Genomic DNA, 22,597 nt, shown 5'->3' on the forward strand with positions numbered 1-22,597 from the left:
TATATACATAAATGTAATAAACTGACAAACATGCATGTATACAATTAGAAATTGTAAAGGATTATATTCTAATCATTGAAAGCATTGTAACGTGTCGAATGATATCATCATAAACATTTTAAGGATAATTTTCATATGTTAAATGTTAAGAACATGCATGATATGCATGCATGAACAATGGATTTGGAGCTTAAGAAATTTTGAAAATATGAAACTCCTTAAAAAAATGTTTGTATACCAATTATTCAATTCTCTCTCTCTCTCTCTCTCTCTCTCTCTCTCTCTCTCTCTCTCTCTCTCTCTCTCTCTCTCTCTAAAATCAATTACAGTAAAAGGGACTTTTCAATATAAAATGATATTCATCTTATATCTCTGAAATACACAAAGAACACAGTCGTCTTTCTAATGGAATATTGTTCTGCCAGTTTCGACGGTAATACAATGAGATGATATTCTTAATTAACATATAAGGTACATACTAGTATGTAAATATGTTTAGATAATAGTAACTTTTGCACAATTCAATTTATATGGTTTGTAGAAAATAAATGAATAAAATTCAAATGTAATATAATGATAGGATACATAAGATAATATAGATGGATGTTAAATGTGTGCTTATAATTCATGAAAGGAGAGGTAGAGCTAATGGAGTTAGGAATTGAGTTTTAAATTTTTAGATTGAATTTATAAGATTAAACGAAATTTATTTATTTTTAAAATATAACGTGGAATTTTCACACTTATATTTGTTAATAAATTAAACGGCGGATCAAATATTTTTCATAAGATAAATATCTACCTCGAGATATCTGGACACTGATTATCGAAATGTTTACATGAACATCATAAAATGTACTGCAAAAAGAAAACTAACAACTTCCATACTTGTGCCGTTTTTATTACCGAAATGTGTGGAATTTATCAATAAGTGTGATTAAAGTTACGCAGACTCTATGTAATATTAGACAGCTTCCGTGTAGAAATGTAAGATAGCTACCTTGTAATATTAGACAGACATAGTGTAATAATAGACAGCTGCTATTACTTATTAGGTTAGTTACTGACTCACTACGGAAAGTTGTTTTCCATTGGACTGAAATGTCACATTTTTATTGGTTTAAACATAGCACGTGATTGCCTCATATATCTCTATATTTGTTCTGTGAGGCAATATGGCCGTCATTGGTCGACGCTTCGCTTACTCATTTCGACATTTCATAGTATTTTATACATAAATTGCATGCCGTAAGTTCTTTAAGTATTTGGAGTAGTTGCCCTTTGAAATTCTTTAAAATTAGAGTAGTTGCCCTTGAATATTGACGTCACATTGTTTTGTCTGGAGCAGAACAAAATGGCAGCGTCGAAATTTGCTCAAATTTCTGCAGAGGAAGGGAGAAAACTTTTAAAATTGAATAGCAACAAAACATTGTAAGTAAACATGGGTGAAGCAAGGATTTTTAAAGAGTATTTGAAAAGTGAGATTGAAAATTTTGAAAAGTTTAAATGTTCTGTTTATGAGTGTGACAGGGATATTATGAATCACTTATACAGTTTACAAAGTGCACAAATTCTAGACAGGTGTATGTCTAATGCTCATATATGTCCTGAGTACATAGTAATATTGTATCGAAGTGGGTATTTCATCATCGATAAGGCAGTGATTTCTATAAAAATATGCCTGAAGCACCGCGAAGAGTTGGGAGCAGGGTGGAAAAGATCAAAGAGAACTTGTTCAAGATTATCCTGGTCATCGGGATAATATGAAAGCTGACAGAGGGGCCAGTCCAACAATGTGTAAAGAACTCTGGTTAAAAACAAGACAGATTATACCAGTAGGATCAGGTAAGTTATTTTTTACAGTCACCTTAATTCAGGACGTTAAAAGAGTATGTAATATAAAATATTATGAGAAAATTAGTGTATTTAATAAACAGGTGATATCTAAGAGGACCTCTATATCTAAATATAGATGTAATATAGATATGAGGGTCTGTAATTACTTTAACAATTGACCTTAACTATACATGCGCGGATCCAGAAATTTTTTTTCCAAAAAGGGGGGGGGGGTCCAATGAGAGATAGTTTTGTTTTCCGGGTGGGGGGGGGGAGGGGGGTGTCTTATTGTGTATTAGTACTTTAGATCACTACAATGTGTTTTGCTTTAAAAAGTACTTTAATTTCACAATCATATGAAAAATAAACTAAATAAAAATAACTTGTCACAATCAAAACATGTGTCAAATTGTGTTACAATGTACAGTGTAGTAATTGAACTTTGATCTAATGTGCAGTATTTACTTGTAGCAATTTGCAAAAGGTGCTCAATGGATCATAAGAAAAATGTGTCCCCATCATTCAATGTAGAGTATGTAGAAGAACTAGGTAATAATTTTGCTGTATATTATTCTGTTATATACATAAATGTAATAAACTGACAAACATGCATGTATACAATTAGAAATTGTAAAGGATTATATTCTAATCATTGAAAGCATTGTAACGTGTCGAATGATATCATCATAAACATTTTAAGGATAATTTTCATATGTTAAATGTTAAGAACATGCATGATATGCATGCATGAACAATGGATTTGGAGCTTAAGAAATTTTGAAAAATTTAAAACTGCATGTAATGTGATATATTGTACAATACCAGGTTTGTGAATTATAGATATATATGCATCTTGGGGTTGTCAATGATACATTTTACGGTTTTAGCTTTTCAGATGGGTATTATTTTTAAAGTAATTGTTAAGAAGACCTTATTATTATACTTTCAGAGTGGTGTAGACAGATTTGTAGAATTCTTCACACAGACAACAGCACAAAATCAAAGAGTCATGGTATCAGACACATTTTTTTCGATGAAATTTAGTGCATTTTCCATATGTTAATGAATTATACCAGACATTCTTTCTCAGTAAATGACTTGATTCTGGATATTCTCATGTATGCAAGTTAACATTAAATTTTAAAGCTACATCACCCACATGAATGGGATGAAAGAATTATTTTTAGGGGCAAATTATAAATCAATCTATTCATTTATCTGTAATTTCATCTGTCTGTTAGTTAAACCAAATCTTTATACAAAATAAAGAAATATACAACTATTTTTATGTTTAGCATAAAATCAATCTAAAAAGATTTGCATTATACCTATATAGGTTAGCACCTGCAGTCCCACTTGATTGACATACAAGTGCCACATGTACCAGCTATAGTTGAAAACAAAGATCCAGCATTTGATATTGATGTACAGTGTAAGTACACAGTTGAATTGAACAGAACATGACTTCTATTTTGAGTCTAGTAAGACTGATCGTTGACACAAATATAGTTCAATCAAAAATACACTTCTTCTATTCAAATGTCTGGAACAGTGGGATTATCAATATTCAAACCTACGTACTTCCGCACTCTTTCAAACAGTTTTTGGTAGAGAAAATTGTGTAGTTTTGGACATGCCTGAACATTTGCGATCAATTTTGGATCAGTTTAGATGTTGGATTTTACCATTGAGAATTGAGACGGGTAGATACCACGGTAAATTAACCCGTTGAGGAGCGAATTTGCACTTTTTGTTGGAAAACAAAAATTTAGAAAACGAAATTCACTATTAATAATTACATTGTCCTTTATATAACGATTATAAAAGAATCCTTTTCGGAAATACTGGATTTAATCAATTACTAGAATTGTCAGATACAGTTGCACTAATTGTTCTTATTTAAAATTATCCTTGGCAGGTTGCCAAATACTTACATTTGTATATCAATCTTTTCTCTTTTACACGTATACAATCTTTTATTGTTCAGAAAATAAACATATACTGTATCATATAAACTGTGCAAACACGAGGTTCTAAAGGAAGCTTTATACTTATACATGTATATGTTCAATCATGTCTTTGTTTACTACTTGATGCTGTCTTATTTTCTTTTCTTTTTTCCTGTGTAATGTTTTTAAAGTGGCATATAGGCCCGACGGGCCGGGTGTTAATAAATCTACCGTATGCTTACTGTGTTGATATTACACTTGGAAATGTATACACATGTCACTATAAATAAATTAATGAATAAATTACTTACTAACTTACTAATGATAAAAAAAGGAGTGAATAAATGCACATATATGCTTTACAAATTTGAGTTTCCGGGCGCAAAAAAATAAAATGAGACAAACGATATTCTAAACATTTTAAGCCATAATTTAACGGCAAGTAATGAGATTACAAGAGCCTAGTATTTTGTTTAACCGATACAATGCTTTAAGGATGTTACCAACCAACAGCACAGTGTTTAATCATTTCACCGTTAATTATTGCGGTTTATTATTTGCTCATTAAGTTTCACACAATTATTAAGTAATTGAAATCAAGAAATGGCACCATATCTTTGAATACTTGTACAATAATCAATTGTGGCAATTAATAGTTTTTCTCTTTAAAAAAAATTCCATTGTGTTGTGTTTTTGTTCCTTTTTAATTTAATCGAGTATAAAAGCTCGTCCGTCCGTCCGTCCGTCTGTCTGTCTGTCTGTGGTGTGTGTGTGGCTGAGAGAGAGAGAGAGAGAGAGAGAGAGAGAGAGAGAGAGAGAGAGAGAGAGAGAGATCTCGATCGATCAAAAATATAAGTCATGTACCTACTAACTAGGAGCAAACATTATCAATTAAAATCACGCGTGTTTTTGTTGTTTGTTTTTTGGTTTTTTTTTTACTATTTACGACAATGCAAAAACTTGAAATGATTTTAAAAGAATGGTAGCTAATTCAATGTTGCATATTTATGAAATTTATCTTGTTTTTAGCGGTGAATTGAAGCGTAACACAAATATAGTGTTTAGTCATAGCATAAAATGACCAACGCTTGAACCTATTTTTTTTTATAGATATTAAATAATTAAACATAATGTGTTGCAAGGATATATTGGGACAGAGTGCAATGAAAAATTAATACAATCCTTTTTTTTATATTTCTTGAGGCAAAAACACTCAAAAGTAGAAATACGTGCTACTGGAAAATGATTTTTGTTTACAGAAAGACGGTACGACGCGAAAGGGCCATTAGAAAAAAAAACAACAACACCACAACGTTAACCTTCATCAATAAATTAAAGAATATAATAGCCTTAATGAATTTCAAACACGGTCCATCAGTTATCTCTGGATCGGCGTGAATTATTCAATATCTGTTTTATACAACGCTTGCATTTAACAAAGCTAAAAATGTGAGCGGACAAAGAAAGTAATATGTAGGTCATAATAGCAAAATAAGGCAATGTTAATGTACAGTCTTGTATTTACCAGTCGACAATCGATTTGACCTTTATTAAAATTCGTTGTTTATGAATCAATATATTTTCTCAAACGTTTGAGCAGCGGCATCGAATCTAAAAAAAAAAACACCAAAAAAAAAACTATGAATTTTAATTAAATGATTTCGATAAGCTGTATGTATACATGAAATGTTCAAATGGGATCTGCGGACATCTTGTAAATTTGAGGATCCAAATGTAAACATTGCATGCAAGAATAAGATTGTTTCTGCCCAAAGCTGAACAAAACTGTTTTCAGAAGATAACTTTGCCATCAACTAGATCTATTTTAAGGACAAACTCTACTTCGAACTGTAGTGTCTATGGCTACACATTAACGATATATGTACACCGCTTCATATGATATTTGATTAATATATATTACAATAAGTACATGTGCAACATCTTTCATAAAATGAAATGCCTATCCATCTATATGTGTTGGTATTATACGGTAGTCTGACTTTTGATATTTATTCAAGTTATATTTGACCTGCCTCTGACGTGTTATCAACAATTGTAAACACAGGCTGGAAGCGTCGCTGGGGGGGGGGGGGGGGGGGGGTGACAGTGATGGGCATGCACCCCAATACCTTTTTTCTCGCAAATTACATATCTACTGTATATATATTATAAGGTTTACACATTTTATAATGAAGGTCAAATTTTGAGGTAACTGGGCTACCCCTTTTTTGGAACAATAAAAATAGTAAAGAGTAATTAACAAAAATGATATTTGAGTTCTATGAGAAACCATTTCCTCTTTTACACACAGACACAAATAATGCATTTGACGATTTGTTTATCTTTATTTTTTTCAGCTTTATTTCAATGTTTCGTGTACCTCCCCCTTTTTTCAAAAACGATGAGCGACGGGCCTGCATGAAACCATATGTTCATGCATATATAACTATGTACCCCAAGTATGGTTTCATTGATAGTGTTAGTGAATTGCATTGAACTGAATCTAACTAAAATAAAAGTTCAAAATAATCAAAATTAAGCCCCTATCTCTCTCTCTCTCTCTCTCTCTCTCTCTCTCTCTCTCTCTATGCGAACGCTTTGGTCTATTACTAATTAATTGATATATCTAATATGTATATAAACCCAAGATCTTTACGGTTTACACCTTTCAGTAGATTAAGTGCTTGTCAAATGTGATGAGAAATCAAATCGATTTTCGATCACTTTCGCGCTTGCGCAAGCATTGATCTTTTTGGTTCATTGTTAAATAACTCGGGGGTTTGAATGCAGTTAAAATTAAATCATAATTGTACTACAGTGAAAGATTTACATTCAACGTGTCTGAAATGATCTGTTTCAAAATTCTTTTACTTTTATGTGTGATTAATTTCGTTGAGACTGGGAGAAGACTGATTGGTTTTAATTTCAAAACTGTGAGTCCAACAGGACATCAGCAGTGTTTGAAACTGTGTACCGGTCATGCAGATTGCCTTTCGGTCAATTTCAGCAGAAATCGGCTGCAGTGCGAGCTGAATTCACAACACGAGACGGACAATATCGCAGAGACGGAGGATTTTATTTATATCTCAAAAACATCTTTCCCAAACGTGAGTTTTTAACTGGATTGGGGGGTGGGGGTGGGGTGGGAGGGGTGAGGGTACAGACTTACCCAAAATATTAAAAACAAGTTTAAACATATATATTTGTTATATTCAGTAGTATATTCTCACTATATAACTCTATATAGACGAAAAGTCAATAATTGTAATATTAGCTCGTCCAAAAAATATTGACCGGTCAATATTTTTTTTGATATTGACCGGCTAGGAATAATATCTAGAGAACATTCCCTCTATTTGAAATAATTGCCTCTGATTAGTTGATTCGTAAACGATGACGTAAATAACTCTTCGCGACTCCAAAACAAGGTGACGTCATAATAGACAGTCAGTCAAGGCAAGTAAACAACGGACGCGCAATGCGGCGGTTTGCTATCATAACGGATATAAGGATTTGCGAATTACTGTGAAGTAAAATCAGGTAGAACATCTGTTTATTAATTCTTTCGGTCGGCGGAATATCACCAGTGACCATTTGATGTTGAGTATATTTTGGAAATGAACTTTGCACAGAATTGAATTCGTGAATTCTTTGTTGAGCCGAGAAAATAACGGCGATCTGTTTTCAATTACTTTCTTAATTTTGATTTGTTTCTTCATATAACAAAACAAATGTTGACTGTGTTTTCGGGCAACATTGATTATATTAGCCCTCTTGGGACGATAATATTGCCCTCCGCTTCGCGTCGGGCAATATTTCGTCCCTCGGGGGCTAATATAATCAATGTTGCACTCAACCCCAGTCAATATTTGTATAATATAAATATAAATATATATATAAATATATATATATATATATATATATATATATATATATATATATATATATATATATATTATTATTATTTTTTTTTTTTAAATCTTCAATTTTCACATCCGTGTCTGCGTGTATGTGTGAGAGGAGAAGGGGTAAGTGTTACTCTTACAATTTTAAAACTGTCAAGTCCTATAGTTATCTAGATTTGTCTTGATCTTAGGACAACCCGATATTATATACATTAAGTCCAAACTTAGCATAGATGCAGCCTATATTTTGTTCCAACACAGAAATTCGAGTTCGTACAGAATTCGGGTGCGCAGGACTTTGCCTGTGTCGGGTGGGCAGAACTTTGCTTGTGACTTTCATTTTCATTCTGCAGTTGTTTAGAAGATAACAGTTGTTCTGGGTTATGTTCTTTTTAATGTTAAATGACCACCCTGTGTTGTGGCATTAGAACACAAAATACATGTATTCATATAAATATATTGTCATATATGATTTTTTCAAAGTTAAGCAATTTAATAAGGACAACAAACTCTATATAATGACGTTATTTTGACAAGTGGGGTATACCCTAGATCAATCAAAGCTCTTAATTGATAGGACCATCTTTACCGACTAAAATTATCTTGATTTAACAAAAAAGATACAATGTATTTTATATTTTATGCACTATTTTGTTAAAATTTTAGAAAATATATTTTTGGGATGCTTTTTACTGTTTCGCTTCCATAAAATAATCTAAGTTAAAATGGTTCCGAATATAACCCTAGGATTCAACCCTTCTTTTTTACTTTTGAATTGAAGTTTAAGAATTAATAAGAGCGTTCAAGAATGTTTTTAGCAAACAATGAGCTACGTCCCTGTCTTTAACACTCAGGGAACTTTCTAGGTATTTCCTATGGGTTCAGTACAGAAACGTAAAACCGTCTCTTGATGTTGTGTTAAACCTTTCAACGGCACATTAAAATCAATGCCATCTTCTTATAAAATCTATATTTTGTCAAAATTATGACAACTTGTACAAAGATATGTAAAAGTTTATATAAACAAGCCGCTATATTTTGGATGATTCAACCGCTCAATTCAAGGTTTGGTGACTTTGATCAAAGCATAATATTGTTTTGCGTTTTGAATAGATTTGCATTAATGCAAATTAAATGCGTGGGATATATATTGAGAATTAATTATGTTAAAACGATGCAATTTGTTTGGCTTTCGCGCCCATAAATGATGACTTCTTGTCTGTTAACATGGAATGTCAACTTAAGATACAAAGCAAAGTATACTTAGCAAAGTTTCAGCAACATTGTAACTTCATTATTTGACACAATGATTATAATTAAGGTATTCAATGTATAATTAAGGGATATTGAACAATTTTGAATCATTGTAAAGTAGTTAAATATATATTTCTAGATAACTATGAAAAAAATGGACCAAATTCATTTGACAGACAAGATATAAGGAGCTGGTCATTTTGCACCTTAAGTTTTTTTTAAAGTTATCTCCACTTGATGAAAAAAAAGAAAATTTTAATTTCTTTAAAATATCTGCGGTAAATGATTATTTTATTTCATATTTTAATAAAGAGACAGTTTATGCATGCATTAACCAAAAGAGTTTTACAAATTATAAGTTATTTTTTCCAATATCTTAATAAAACATATGTTGCCCATAGACTTCAATGCAAAATTCAAGGTGTAATTGGTTGGACTATAATCAAAATTTTGAAAATTCCTTCAGTGGAATATTTCATTTTGATAACACCTTCAAAATGACATCATGATTAAGAATATCGGACCATTCATTTTTTAGGTACAAAATGTGGTCGTTATACATCTAATACTTTAAAGCTGTACGCATAGTAACTATCTGCAAAGCTCCATGAGCTCAAGAGACAGATGCCTGGAGCGTAGATGCAGACACATCATGGCGGGCATATTTTTTGGTAAAATTGGAAATAAACGAATGCCACCCCCCCAAAAAAAAACCAAAAAAAACCCCAAAAACAAATCAAACGTATATGAAACAACCAAGACGTAAACAGTTCTTGGTTAATTATGTAAATATTTTAATCAATTTACAACATTGGTTTCATTACATTTGGGATACAAACTGATTGAACTTTTTGTGGACCATAATAAAGTTCAAAATCATACATGTTTAGATGTATACTTGAGGAGAGTTTTATTTGAACACAATTGATGATCATGATTCTACATTAGAAGTGCTTTTAAAAAGATGAAATATAAAGTTTCTAAAAATAAAATTCTGAATGCTTTTTCCAGTATTTGATTAACCGAACACTAGAAAACTAATAATTCCCGATAAAATCTTAGTGAATAATTCTCTTTGAAATAGACAGGTCGCCTACGTAAATTCGTCATTCGTGTTATGTTTTAAAGCGGCATAGTTTATATGCATTATTTTACTGTGACATTGTGAAATTCGACTTGGAAAGATTAAAGTGTTTCAGTCTTCAGAAACATGTCAGAAAGCTTCATTGAAGTCACTGACTAGATATTTGCCGTAATTAAATTTGAAACAATCATATATGACAATCTATTTATGAGAACGTATCGTGTTTTAGATAACGCAACATCAAAAGGCTGTTATATACGGACGCTTATCGGGGCCAACAATAATTATTGTTGTGTTTCAACTATAAAACTGTCCTTTTTTATTGTATTGTCAACATATAAAGTGTTGTGATCTCTTATTTATACAAATTATTTGAATTGCATATTGTGATTTCTATATATAATTTAAATCACCTTAAGTTATTGACTTTTATAATTTTTATTGCTATCTTCGTTATCGAATTCACAAGATGTGGAGCTTGAAATGTTGATTTAAGAATGCGATTTAATTATTCGGAAATAGAAAGTCAAAGAACAATTGAAAAAAAAAAGATTTATGGTCATGTCGATATTAATTTTGTTTCATTTCTGAGGAACATCTTCTTTTCGAAAATATTGTTTTTGATCGAACTTAGTGGAAGTTCCTCTCGTCACCTCACTGTGAATCTAGCTCCAGACGGCACATGTAGACTGGCATTGATAGTTTGATATAAATAAAAAAAAACCAGTAATTACATTACATGTATATTTATTGCAAGTTATATTAGCATTTGATATCGTAGCTGGATGGCTGCTGAATGATCTTTGTTTTAACAGTTCGCAATAATCGTCTATGTTTGGGTTACTGTCCATAAACATTTAAACATGGAAACGAGTTTTGGTACCAATGGTAGAACAAAGTAAACCTGCTTTAAAATATGTGAACCCGACACGAAACTAATTGAATAATTGAAAAAAATTGTTTAACAGACTCTAGCTAATCGATTCGTTTTTGTCAAAAAAGACATTTTAAGCATATGTAAATGAGTTCGTTTCCATGGCAACGACCTTCAAACTTACCCATGTTCAAAAAATTAGAACGAGAAAAAAAAAACTTAAATGCAAATTAAAAATGTCATAAAAGACATGTTTACAATTAACTAGAAAACTTGTCTCACCAAAATATTAAAAAGGTTAATAAGATACCTTATTTATCTAAAAATGGATCATAAGAATTCCTTTTTTTTAATCCGCTATTTTAGTTCAAATTTCCTCTGATCACTAAAAAAGTGACAATTTTTGACGTGACCAGAGCTAGAAAAATTGCAAAAAATACTATTTCCTATTATCACACTCTTATTTTTAATGTTGTTTTGAAGAAATGATAAATAGCAAAAAATTGATAATTGCACTTGGTATAAACAACTTTTGATATCTACCAATTGTATTTCTAATAGCATATGCATTATCATAATATATATTCTTTTACGATAATAATTCTTTATTGTATGCATTATATGTCCAAATCATTCATGACTTTTTGAGTTTCATAAAAGGTTTTCAAATCCAAGTAAATGTAATAAATCATAAATGGTAGATTATCACTGGTTTGGTCCTGTTTCATATTTCAGGATATGATGTGTTGCTTATTAATTGTCTTAATATTATATCACAAATGTTCAAATAAATATTGTCATCCTTAAATTACCAAATAAATGATCCAGGTCATCAATTGGGAAATGCTTTATCAGAATGAACATAAGAGAAACAATAATCTGATTATCAGCTCTTCTCTTCATCACTCATGGTTTCAGTTCTTTACATTAGTCTTACATTTTTCCACAGTGTGTCTTGTATTAGGAATGACCTCGTTAACACATACCAGTGATGTTCCCATCTCTTGGAGGTTTGAAAAGTCTGTATTAAGGATATGTGAACCTGACAAAAACAAGTTCATTGCGCAACGCGAACTGTCATCTGGCGATGAGCTGTCGTATTTCCACAGCGACGGTTTATTTGCTTAATTTAAGGGTATACAGTTATACAATGTGTGTAAGTTAATGAACTTGCATAACATATCATTTATATCAACATTTATATCAAAAGGTTTTACTTTTTTAATGATTTACAAACATAAAGTTAACGACATACTTGCGCCTATTTCCGGTAATTCCCCAAATCTCAATGTAAACAAACAAGTCGGAATGACAAAAATTAATGGATATCATTAGTGTATGACTAATTTTGCGAATAAAAACCGATGTCGGATGTCATAAAAAGGGAGTGAAAAAAGGACGAGACCATACACCAGTTCCCTGTGATCTAAACCTGTCATGTGCAAGCAGTAAGCATGGTAGGGTATTATGTTAACGTTACAGATTAATATGTTTTACGGTGTAACAGTTTGGAGGGCGAAGCTAATATTAATGGGGCTAAAGATCAGTAGATGCCCTTTCATCATCTCTGGCCTGTCATGTCATATTTTGTTTTGTTTGGACTCTAATCTTATTGCTTGTTAAATTTGTTCAAGCCCCAAATCTGTCTGTCAAAAACTACTGTTTCGATCACACGTTGACGATTTTTATAGAAACATACACAGCTAAAAGAAATGCAATTGAAATTCTTAATTAAAACGTCATCGCTTTTTTTTACTCAGAGATTTTCACAGGAACGAAGAACAGATTTCTTAGGAAACTTCTAAATCAATTTTCATTCTAGTATGTAAATCAATATTGTTTAAACCCTGAAATATTTCATCTTCGTAAGTCAAGGGTTTCTGATCCGCGCCGCTCCTGAAAGATCACACACCCTTAAATAACTTATAATGAAGCAAAAAATATTACGACAGATTTAAGCTACATTTTTGTCGTTGTTATTTTGATTCTATCAATATGCATGTATATTATTTTAATGTCTTATTGTCTAGTCTGAAGTAATTTATACATAATTAAATTGGATAATGTCTGGCTGCATGTAGTATCTACATCGCAGATCTATTGATAATTTCTCCGCATGAAGTATACAATTTTAACTTCTTACTCTCTTATTTCAAATGTATGGCAACTGCATAAAACATAAAGAGTATAAATGCATATTTATTTAAATAGGAAAATCAATTCATCTTGAGAATATTTCACTTGTATGGACAGATAATGAGATTTTTTTGGTCCCTAAATTCACTAGAATTTGTGTCTTCCAAACATTGAATCATTAAACATTCAATGATTGATTTGTGCATTAAAACTAGAGAATTGAGACACCCTTGTTAATTCAAATCAGGTGTAAATTATGTCCTTCATTTATATTGTACATACCGGGGTATATAATTTAATCCGAGTTTGTCTGACAAATGTCTTACATTTAGTGTGCAATGCACATCTATGATTGTGAATGCAGATCAATTATTCAATTAGTTTCATGTCGGGTTCACATATCCTTAAAAAAACAAACTGATATTACTGGACAGGTACTAGTACTTATAACGTCTTATGATAGATCATACGATCGTTTTGTGAAATCCAGCCAATAAAGTTTTCTTCTAATTTAATTCAACGACTTTTTTGGCTTTTCCACAATTAGGTAAATGTTATATAGGAACTTATCGCCATAGCACGTTTTCGTTTGTGAACTAAATAAACTATTTTCGCTATGGGAAAATGTTATATAAGGAACCACTGCTTTTACCGACAGTACTCAGGATAAACGTGTGTTTGCTGAGGAATATAACAAAAATTTGGTCTTTTATGAAATGTTTAGATTGAGTCAATTTCATAATATTTTTAAAATCCGTTTCCTATTACCTTTAATTTATTTAAATAGATATTCTAACATTTTATATGGTCATGATCACGGTTTTGCTCAAAATGTATTTAGTCAAATGCTCTTCAAATGATAAACAAAAATCCGAGAGTCATTTCATTTCTAGAGTTACACGGAAGATGTAGAACTCACTTTTAGTTCAAATAAAGGATTTTGTAGTTAAAATTTGGTATATACGTGTATACTGTATCTATTAAATTGTGTCTTTATAGTATAGAGGTGTTAGCTATTGCAAAGATCAGTTTGTTAAAACTTCTTATTACGGTCCATAGCATCTGTCTTTAATAGATTATTTCTTTCTATTTACTGTCCTAGTCAATATTCAGTGTATCTAATAGTATGGAATTTGAAGATGGGGGAATAATATGGCGCAAATGCCCATTCGGTTAAGCAGTGAAACACATTTTAAATTTATTTTCCCCCAATTAAATCTATTCAAATATATTATGATACAAGTTTGCAAAGGCAAAATTTCTAACTATAGTCAGTTTTTAATATATTTAACAAAAAAAAATATTGTCGGAAAATTTGGTGGTATCGAACCTATTCCATAAAAACCCTAGATATATAAGGTTACTGATGTCAGGTACGTTAACCACTGAGCCATTTTAGACACAATAAAGTGGTCTCTTTAAATATTATGTGTGACTTTGGCCACGATCTACCGGACTTGTATTATTTTTTCAAAACGTTCAATTGTTGGGATACAAAATGATATTTTTAATGTAGAGTGTGTCATCTCTCCACGTTTTTGTTGTTTGAAATCGGTTTGTTTTTCAATAGACCATAATTAGACTATATGGAGCACAGACCCACTCTATAAAAGAAAATGCATTGAACTTCTAAAATATGACAGTATTGACAGGTTTTGATACGTATATTCCTGTTTGAGTCAACATATTCCAAGTATTGAACATACCTATAGGTTAAAAATTAATGATTTGTTAAATATATATTGTTTTAAATGATTTTAAAAAATAACCATCAGATTTATTGATACTTTAATTGTTCAGTAGCATGTCGGATGGTGTATGGGCATTTTACGCGCCTTATCCACCCATCTTCTTACACGTTACCATTCCTTTTCCTATTTTTAGGAATTAACATCACAACAAGGAGAAGGCGGGAATTTGACGTGCCTGAGAGGACAAATGCGTGTTTCGCATTCCACTAACAAATCTTCCTGCTTCATATCACGTGAGATGAATGACGGTCCTTTTATGCTCACTACTGAGTATTTTTTCAGTATTATAATATATTGGCGCCAAGTACTCTACATTTTCAATGACTACTTTTATAATATGTACGTGATGTGTCTTCGAACTTTTGATTTAGCAACAATTTCTATGTTACCCAAAAGCTTAAATACCCAACGGTATTATTATTTTTTATTGAATCTAAATTTTTAACTTGTTTCTGTATCAAACATTAGTCTATAATGGCTTACAGGTATATAAGTCTTGTCAAGTTGGATTAGATGTTATACGTTTTTAAAAAAATAACCAAAAGTCATTAGTTGAGCTTACTTGATCCACCATGTCCATTTCTGCACTAAAGGAGGCAGCAAGGTCTTATACTTTACATGTCTTTATTATAAAACATGTTCAATAGCCATTTTGTGGTCATTCCAATAAACTGCTATTTATGATATTTTATTAAGCTATGCACCGTAGATACCATTCATGTTGAGATGTCCATTGTGGCTACAAAAACGGTCACCAGCTTTATTGATCATTTATTTAGAAATTTTAAAATAATTCGATTTGCAAGCCATTTTTGAGATACAATTGTAGTGTATCACCGCTACGTAAATGAATGACTGTATTCTGGCTTATTTTCACCCCGTGTAATGTTTGCAAAATGGTTTGCCCCGTCTTGAATGATAAAATAAAATCATGCAATTTCAATTCATTCGGTCTTGTATTTGCTCGATGACAACGAGGACGAAAGAGGCGAAAATAAAACGTTGGCGAATATCTCCCTGTATGCAATAATTATATTGCAATCTCATAAATTAAACGAATATCAACAGGATGTGTTGAGGCGACACCCCCACCATACATCGGATACAGTGCCAATATATCAGTTGATCTATCATCTTACACTGGAAATAACACACCGGGTAACGTTGGGGAGAGTAGAAACTTCACATGCCCTCAAGGAACAGTTGCATTGGGCAAGGAGACTATAACGTGTCTCGCTAACGGACAGTGGGAAACGCCGAGATGCCTAGGTAAATCTTAATTTGTTTGGGTTTTTTGTTAGGAAGGGGGGGGGAGGGAACTTAAATACGCGTAAGTTCATTTATTTAGTACTTACATCCCTAGTATATATATATATATATATATATATATATATATATATATATATATATATATATATATATATATATATATATATATATATATATATATATATTCATTCTATTAAGATATTATGATACTCAAAGTAGTTCGTGATTTTGCACGAATATGTCGTTGCAGTATGCATTGAGTCGACCGATCCTAAAGGAGAAAATTACTGGGGGAGCAAAAACGTGACATATACCGGCAAAACGTGTCAGCGTTGGGACTCACAGACACCGCAGAGTCACTCCTACCCAAACAACCCGGTATGTCTTACTTGATGGTTATAAACACTACATAACAGAATTTTCAATGTACTGTTCAAAGATTTTTCTCTGAGCATATTTATGTGTATGAATGAATTGCTCATTGTAACCAAGAATCGTTATTACATTAACATCAGAGAGTTTTGAAATATATGAAATGGGGAAAATACATAATATTCCTGTCAACCTAGACTTATCTATGGCAATTAAGGAGACTGGAAGGCCAACAAATTATCAATAAGATCATCATCAATTATTTCGATTTAATACTTTTAGTCATAAACTGTCATTTATAGAGAAGAAAACTTTTCAAATAATTTAGCTTTAAAATGTGGATGTTTCTTTGTATCTTACTTAAGGTCTAAATTATAAGATTAATATAGTCTAAAAGGGCCACGTTCGTACAAGCACAGTATTCCTTTTTTCAATCATTTACCGGTCCGCTGTTTCAGATATTTAAGACTGTTTTTCTAGTAGCAATTGGTTGCTGTTCTATATAAATGTATTTAAAGAAAATAACGGCGTGGTTTTAAACACAATCACCGGGATATGAACTAGGTTTCGTACCAACCAAATCTATATCACGGTAGGTTTTTTAAAATCGCTGTTAAATTCTAATATAAACGTTTGAAATATGTAAATTGTTAGAACTATTAGAATAACCGTGTATTTATGTTTACCGTCAAACGATCAGGGCGTGCAATGATCATTATGATGTAAAAAGTATGACCATTTGACCCGTAAAACGTTCACACAGAAATGGACGTTTCTGATTTTCTCCATAAGTTCACATACATAATTTCATACTGTGCATGAACACAAGAGTATATTATTATCCATTTGTACGTCAGTATTAATATGATATTATACTTCTAAAAAGGGAGGAAGGGGGGGGGGACCACCAGTATAGTAGGCTAAATGCTTTTTTTTTACCGATCACTATGCTATTCTTACCTAATGATTTACAGTTTAAAACAAAAATGTGAATAGAGTTAGATGTAACGATTAAACAATAATATCAATGGTTGCTTCTTTCAATTGGATATTGATCAAAATCTCTCTGTGCTATTTTAAAAAAATGTAGAGTATAGCAGAACTCAATTGATATTATTTGAAATCGGTATATCAAATTTTTGATAAATCAAGCTATAATCATTCTGAAAATGCTTAAAGTTTTCCCCATAGATTTTTGCTTTGAGGTATAAAAAGTTAATTCATCGCTTAATAAGTTCATATACATATACATATCTTTTTTTAAAAGTGCCGACGTCAGTTAAATCACAATTGACCCGTTTGTTTAATTTATTTCATTTTTTTCTCTAGGAAAATTACTGTAGAAATCCGAGCAATCATAACGGGACGTGGTGTTACACGATGGACCCGGACAGTCGGTGGGAGGACTGTGACGTCCCCAAGTGTTGATTCAGCACAAAATGACAAAAATGCGTACTTTAAAATATGTACCTTTGTTTTGGCATCACATAGGCCTTGGCTATTGATTTACATTAGGACGTCCTTTTTAAGTTTGATTTATTAATTTCAATACATTTTATAGTTATTTCTGACTATCAAATTAAAAATGTATTGTGTCTTTATTCGCATTATTCGGTATTTATATTAAGGACTAGATCTAGAGACAATAAGCCAACGTCTCCTTATTTTTCAAAACAAGATAGAAAGGGTATACTTTGTACCTGTTTTCGTGTTTTGTGTTGTTTGAAGTTTTTTTTCTCTCAGAATTTGAATCATATAATTACACTGTTACTCTTAAAAAACAACCTTTAAAAAGACGCACATTTGTTTCGGGGCAATAGCTCTTAAATATACTCTATCGTACATACAGGAATAGACTGTTAATAAAACTAATTGTTATCATACTGTGTTGTGTGGAAAAGGAAAGACTATCAGTAAAACGATGCTGTTATTTTTACAATATCGAAAAAACAAGGGAAGACAGTCAAGCGGTGTTGTTATATGAACTGCATCGTACGAAGAAACGGAAAACTAAAACCATGTTGTTCTATAAGGCTTTCAGTAAAACTGTTACATTATATTTGCTGCTGTTATATGTACTATATCGTAGAGACAGGGGAATACAATCACTAAAACCATGCTGTTATTATTTTGTTAATCGTGCGGACAAGAAAATTCTCTTGGTATATCTATACTGTAATATTTATTGCATCGTGCGGTCAACCGTAGTCTGAATGTTACAAAAAGTATGCATTGCAAAAATAATCCACCAAAGAAAAGAAGAAAAAAGCATTATGATGGATGATTTAATTCATAATGAAGGCACTGACGAGTGCTTGTTGAATTGAAATAAAGTCATTTCTCAAAACATTTTTACAAACTGTTTTATCATGAAATCTATCATATAAAACAATTAACTTTGGAAACTAAATGCAAAGAAAAAAAACTTCTTTAAACTAACAACCAACAGAACACTGAGGCACTCAAGAGTACTTACTTAATAGATCTTTCGTAGAATTGTTTGCCAAGGACACTTGGTAAGAAGAAACCACAGATTCGGGATGGGAAATGAAGAAGATTTCGGGAGTTTTGTTTACGATCGAATTGAATATAAAACAGCGTCAAGCATTGACAGATTTATTAAACCTTCAAAGGAAAACAAATAAAATGATAAAACACAAAATTATTTATAATGATTAACAGGGAACGTCCACAGATATTTGAAATATAACAAATAATCTAAAAATAAATTCCAAAAATCTAGTCAAAGATTTGCGTTTATCAATAAATTGGAAACCAAAAACATTCAAAATAAACATCAAAGATTATTAAGAATTCGCTTTACAAAAATAGTCAACAAATACAGCTGACTTAAATATTAACGATTCAAACAAATCACGCCTGCATGCTAACAAACATCAATTCTTAATAAATGTACCAACTACAGCTGAACATGATCCAAAAAAGAAACAACATTTGTTTGTACTTTTTGTTTTATACTTAATGGGGCATGGTCACTTTTTTCGTCAAATGTATTTTTCCTATTTTTATTGTTCATAATGCGGTAGTAACGCATGTCTAATGATTAACCAAAACTGGTGTGTCATTCGTAGATTTATAAGTACAAGTACTGCACACAATTTTTGTAAGGTAAACAAAGTTATGTTTATATTGGTTCGTTTTACCAGTAGTACACCATATAACAGTTCTATTATAAGCTGATTTTTTTCTGTCTACGTATTCGTTTTAAACAAAAATAAACGGTTACTAACGTTTGATATAGTTTATTCATTTAAGGTCTAAACCCGGAAGTTTTTTTTTCAACAACCAAAACGTAAACAAAAACATGACCTGAGCTTTGCTAACAGAAAGAATTGTGAGCTTTGTATCTCATTTATAACTAAACGACTGACACTCAAATTGTTGGTTGACTAATAAGAAAGCCTTACTGATTACTCATAATTAACATTAAAAATGAAAATAAATTTTGAAAAGAAATGATCATAGCCCTGTAAAGTATGCCATACATTTCGATTTTTTCTTTTTTATATTTATTACCGTAAAATATATTAGTATTTGAACTGCTGGTAATTCAGTTCGTTATCTGCATATGTAGACATCACGGCGTAGCTGCATGTCATACAGATATTAAGTGGGTAAGAGGGCACAATATAATTTTATGGATATGAGGACATAAATGTTGTCATTTATGCCATAACATTGTAATTTTCTTTACGCAGGATGCAACTTTAATATACATCTTCGCAGGGGTGGAATACATCTTTCGTATTGTGTTAACAAATTGAAACGTCTCTAAATTTTTATGGTAAAAAAGTATGCAATTATCTTGCATGAGACTAGGGATATCAGCAGATGGAGTGTACATGTACAGTGACGCTATGTTAAAGAATTGTATTATGTGCATAGTTCTTGCCACTTTATGAAATTTTACAATTTGCATAATTTTTGTGGCAAGTCTTTTCAAGCACCTGTAAATTATGTAATGAAAACGATATAGGCTGAAGTGGACTCTATTGATAGAAGAGTTGGGAAAAAAAGACAGTTTTACAAATCACTTTCCATCTGAAATCTTAAAGCAGATATTTATTAAACAATTCAACATACAAAGTAATTGTAAAATAAATATAGTAGTGAAAGTGTTTAACCAAAATGATAAATGCTCAATATTTGAAAATATAGTTACCGTTAAAATAGTTATTCTACTATTATACCCGGCAATTGGCATAAATGTATAACTATGTATATTGTAAGAACACTCCACATAATATTTTTAGAAATTTAATATCAATCTATTATACACAGTAATAATGATATAGCATCAATATTTATTTTGTTTGATTACCTCATAATATTTCCAGAATTATTCGTTATATTCAAAGAATTTAAAGATATTCAAAGTATGATTCGTTTTCAGCAAGTATACGATTTTATATCCAAATTTTCGTTATTGGTGAAATGTATTAGACTATGCATTACAAAATCGATTTGTGGATAATGAGAGGGAAAGACACTGGAAAATGTAAATATATATGATTTAAGGCATGGCTGAGCTATCACTCATTGCTTATGCAAAGTCTTCTGTTGGAGGTTATGTAATGTCCATTCAGAGTGAATACAAAATTAAGAGATTTAATGAATCAGCAAACGTATTGCGTGTTTTCCAGTTGTATGATGTTTCTAGCGTTTGAGGTCTGGAGTCTGAAAGTGTATACGTGTAATAAGTTGTTTTTTTTGCGCAACAACGTTCGGTAATATAGTTTTGAACGGTAAACACTTAGTGTTGGATTTTGTAGAATCATATTATATACTTAACCGTTGAATTTGTGTTCCCCGGGCGAACTGGAAAATTTGCCCTATCTTAAGGCAGACAATGTTAGGTTTTAAGAATGTTACCATGCAAAATAATCAGAAAAAGTTCACATTAATTGCAATTTACCCATACACGCTTTATTATTTATGTGTATTTACACGGTTGATAAATGTCGTTATTAATCATTGCACATAAACGTGTGTCTACATTTAAGATAGAAAATATATATGTTTATGCGTGCGTGAGTGGGTGTGCTAAGAGCTAGGATGGTCTGGACAAATCACTACATACTTGCTTTACATGTTTGTAATGCTAAACTCAAGGGAAAAGAGAAGAATGTGCCACTCTCCTTTTCAATTTTCTTAATAAGCAACGTAAAACATTGTTTGTTATTAGCAAGTTTGTTATTCTTCCATCTTCAATTACGTATTAGAAAAAAATAGTCATTGTTAAACGAGAAAATGGCGACCAGTACAAGTATTTGAGTTTGTAAAAATTAAAGGAAGACAATGAGGATTTTTTTTGTTCTTTCATTCTTCTCTTACAATACGTGTCAGAAACCGGTAAAAACTGGTTAAATGAAAACTAAATTACTAGCAACACAGCACTTGCATTTATATAAGTAAAAAATGTATTATTAATGCATATGTATCATGCAGTAGTTATCTTTTCAAGCATATTAATTGGCATATATAGGTACATCTTTGGATCCATGCATGGGCGACTATAACTGATGGATCAATATTTTAGACTGTCTTAGTTGAAGAAACTGAAAGTCTTACATTACTAATAGTAATGTTATATATATGTCCGAATAAAACAGACGGGACGAAACTAGTTTGCACATTTATAAAATTAATCAATTTATATTAAGACAATATATTGCTCTCTGGATTAAAATATTTTTAAATATGACAAAATCAACTTAATTTATATGCAGTACTATTATATGCATTGGTCATGTAACTGGTACAAATATAGTCTCGTTAATCTTGTGAATGAAATAATGTTCACATCCTAGCCAACATGAGTGCCGTAAGTATTATATGCATGACTTCTTCTATGCTATATACATGTATAGCGGGTGTAGCATTTTTATCTTGATATGTTCTTAAATTGTGTTGTCATTGAGTTCTAAGTGTCATCATGTGTTACAGCCACGTTTTACTATTCAATTTCAGGTATTCTCCGTATCATTATACTAACGATTTCGGTTTTAATACACATGACAGTGACAGTAAGGAAGTGTTTGTTTCCTGCAATTACATATGACTCTTCTCGTCCAGCCATGCACTTAAAAACACGTTTATCTGATTTCCTTGTTTTTATTGTATTAACCTCTGTGCTATTTGCTTTG

The 22,597-nt window shown here is 31.4% G+C and overlaps 1 protein-coding gene and 1 long non-coding RNA gene across 3 annotated transcripts; both read left to right on the plus strand.

The window, feature by feature from the left end:
* The first annotated feature begins 1,541 nt into the window (after positions 1-1,541).
* LOC136272094 (uncharacterized) lies at positions 1,542-2,890 on the plus strand. Its single transcript, XR_010710000.1, has 3 exons — positions 1,542-1,845; positions 2,308-2,385; positions 2,786-2,890. It is a non-coding gene; the product is annotated as an uncharacterized lncRNA (long non-coding RNA).
* A 3,660-nt stretch (positions 2,891-6,550) lies between these two features.
* Positions 6,551-18,319, plus strand: LOC117684015 (plasminogen-like). Of its 2 annotated transcripts, none has more exons than XM_066073683.1 (5): positions 6,551-6,892; positions 14,923-15,022; positions 15,858-16,058; positions 16,309-16,436; positions 17,760-18,319. In XM_066073683.1, the coding sequence occupies exons 1-5, from the start codon at positions 6,632-6,634 to the stop codon at positions 17,856-17,858; spliced, it is 789 nt and encodes a 262-aa protein (XP_065929755.1). In that variant the 5' UTR covers positions 6,551-6,631; the 3' UTR covers positions 17,859-18,319. The 2 variants fall into 2 exon arrangements, with proteins under 2 accessions (XP_065929755.1, XP_065929756.1); XM_066073684.1 differs by lacking the exon at positions 6,551-6,892 and adding an exon at positions 12,177-12,359.
* Positions 18,320-22,597: the final 4,278 nt, after the last annotated feature.

The sequence above is a fragment of the Magallana gigas genome, chromosome 10 (genome assembly GCF_963853765.1).
Source record: "Magallana gigas chromosome 10, xbMagGiga1.1, whole genome shotgun sequence".
In the NCBI taxonomy this organism is placed as follows: Eukaryota; Metazoa; Mollusca; class Bivalvia; order Ostreida; family Ostreidae; genus Magallana; species Magallana gigas.

Bases quoted from the DNA above. Each gene is read 5' to 3' on its own strand.
- LOC117684015 (XM_066073683.1), top strand. From the start codon at position 6,632: ATGATCTGTTTCAAAATTCTTTTACTTTTATGTGTGATTAATTTCGTT. The intron at 6,893-14,922 runs GTGAGTTTTTAA...TCCTATTTTTAG, and splicing joins CAAAAACATCTTTCCCAAAC to GAATTAACATCACAACAAGG. The intron at 16,059-16,308 runs GTAAATCTTAAT...ATGTCGTTGCAG, and splicing joins GGAAACGCCGAGATGCCTAG to TATGCATTGAGTCGACCGAT.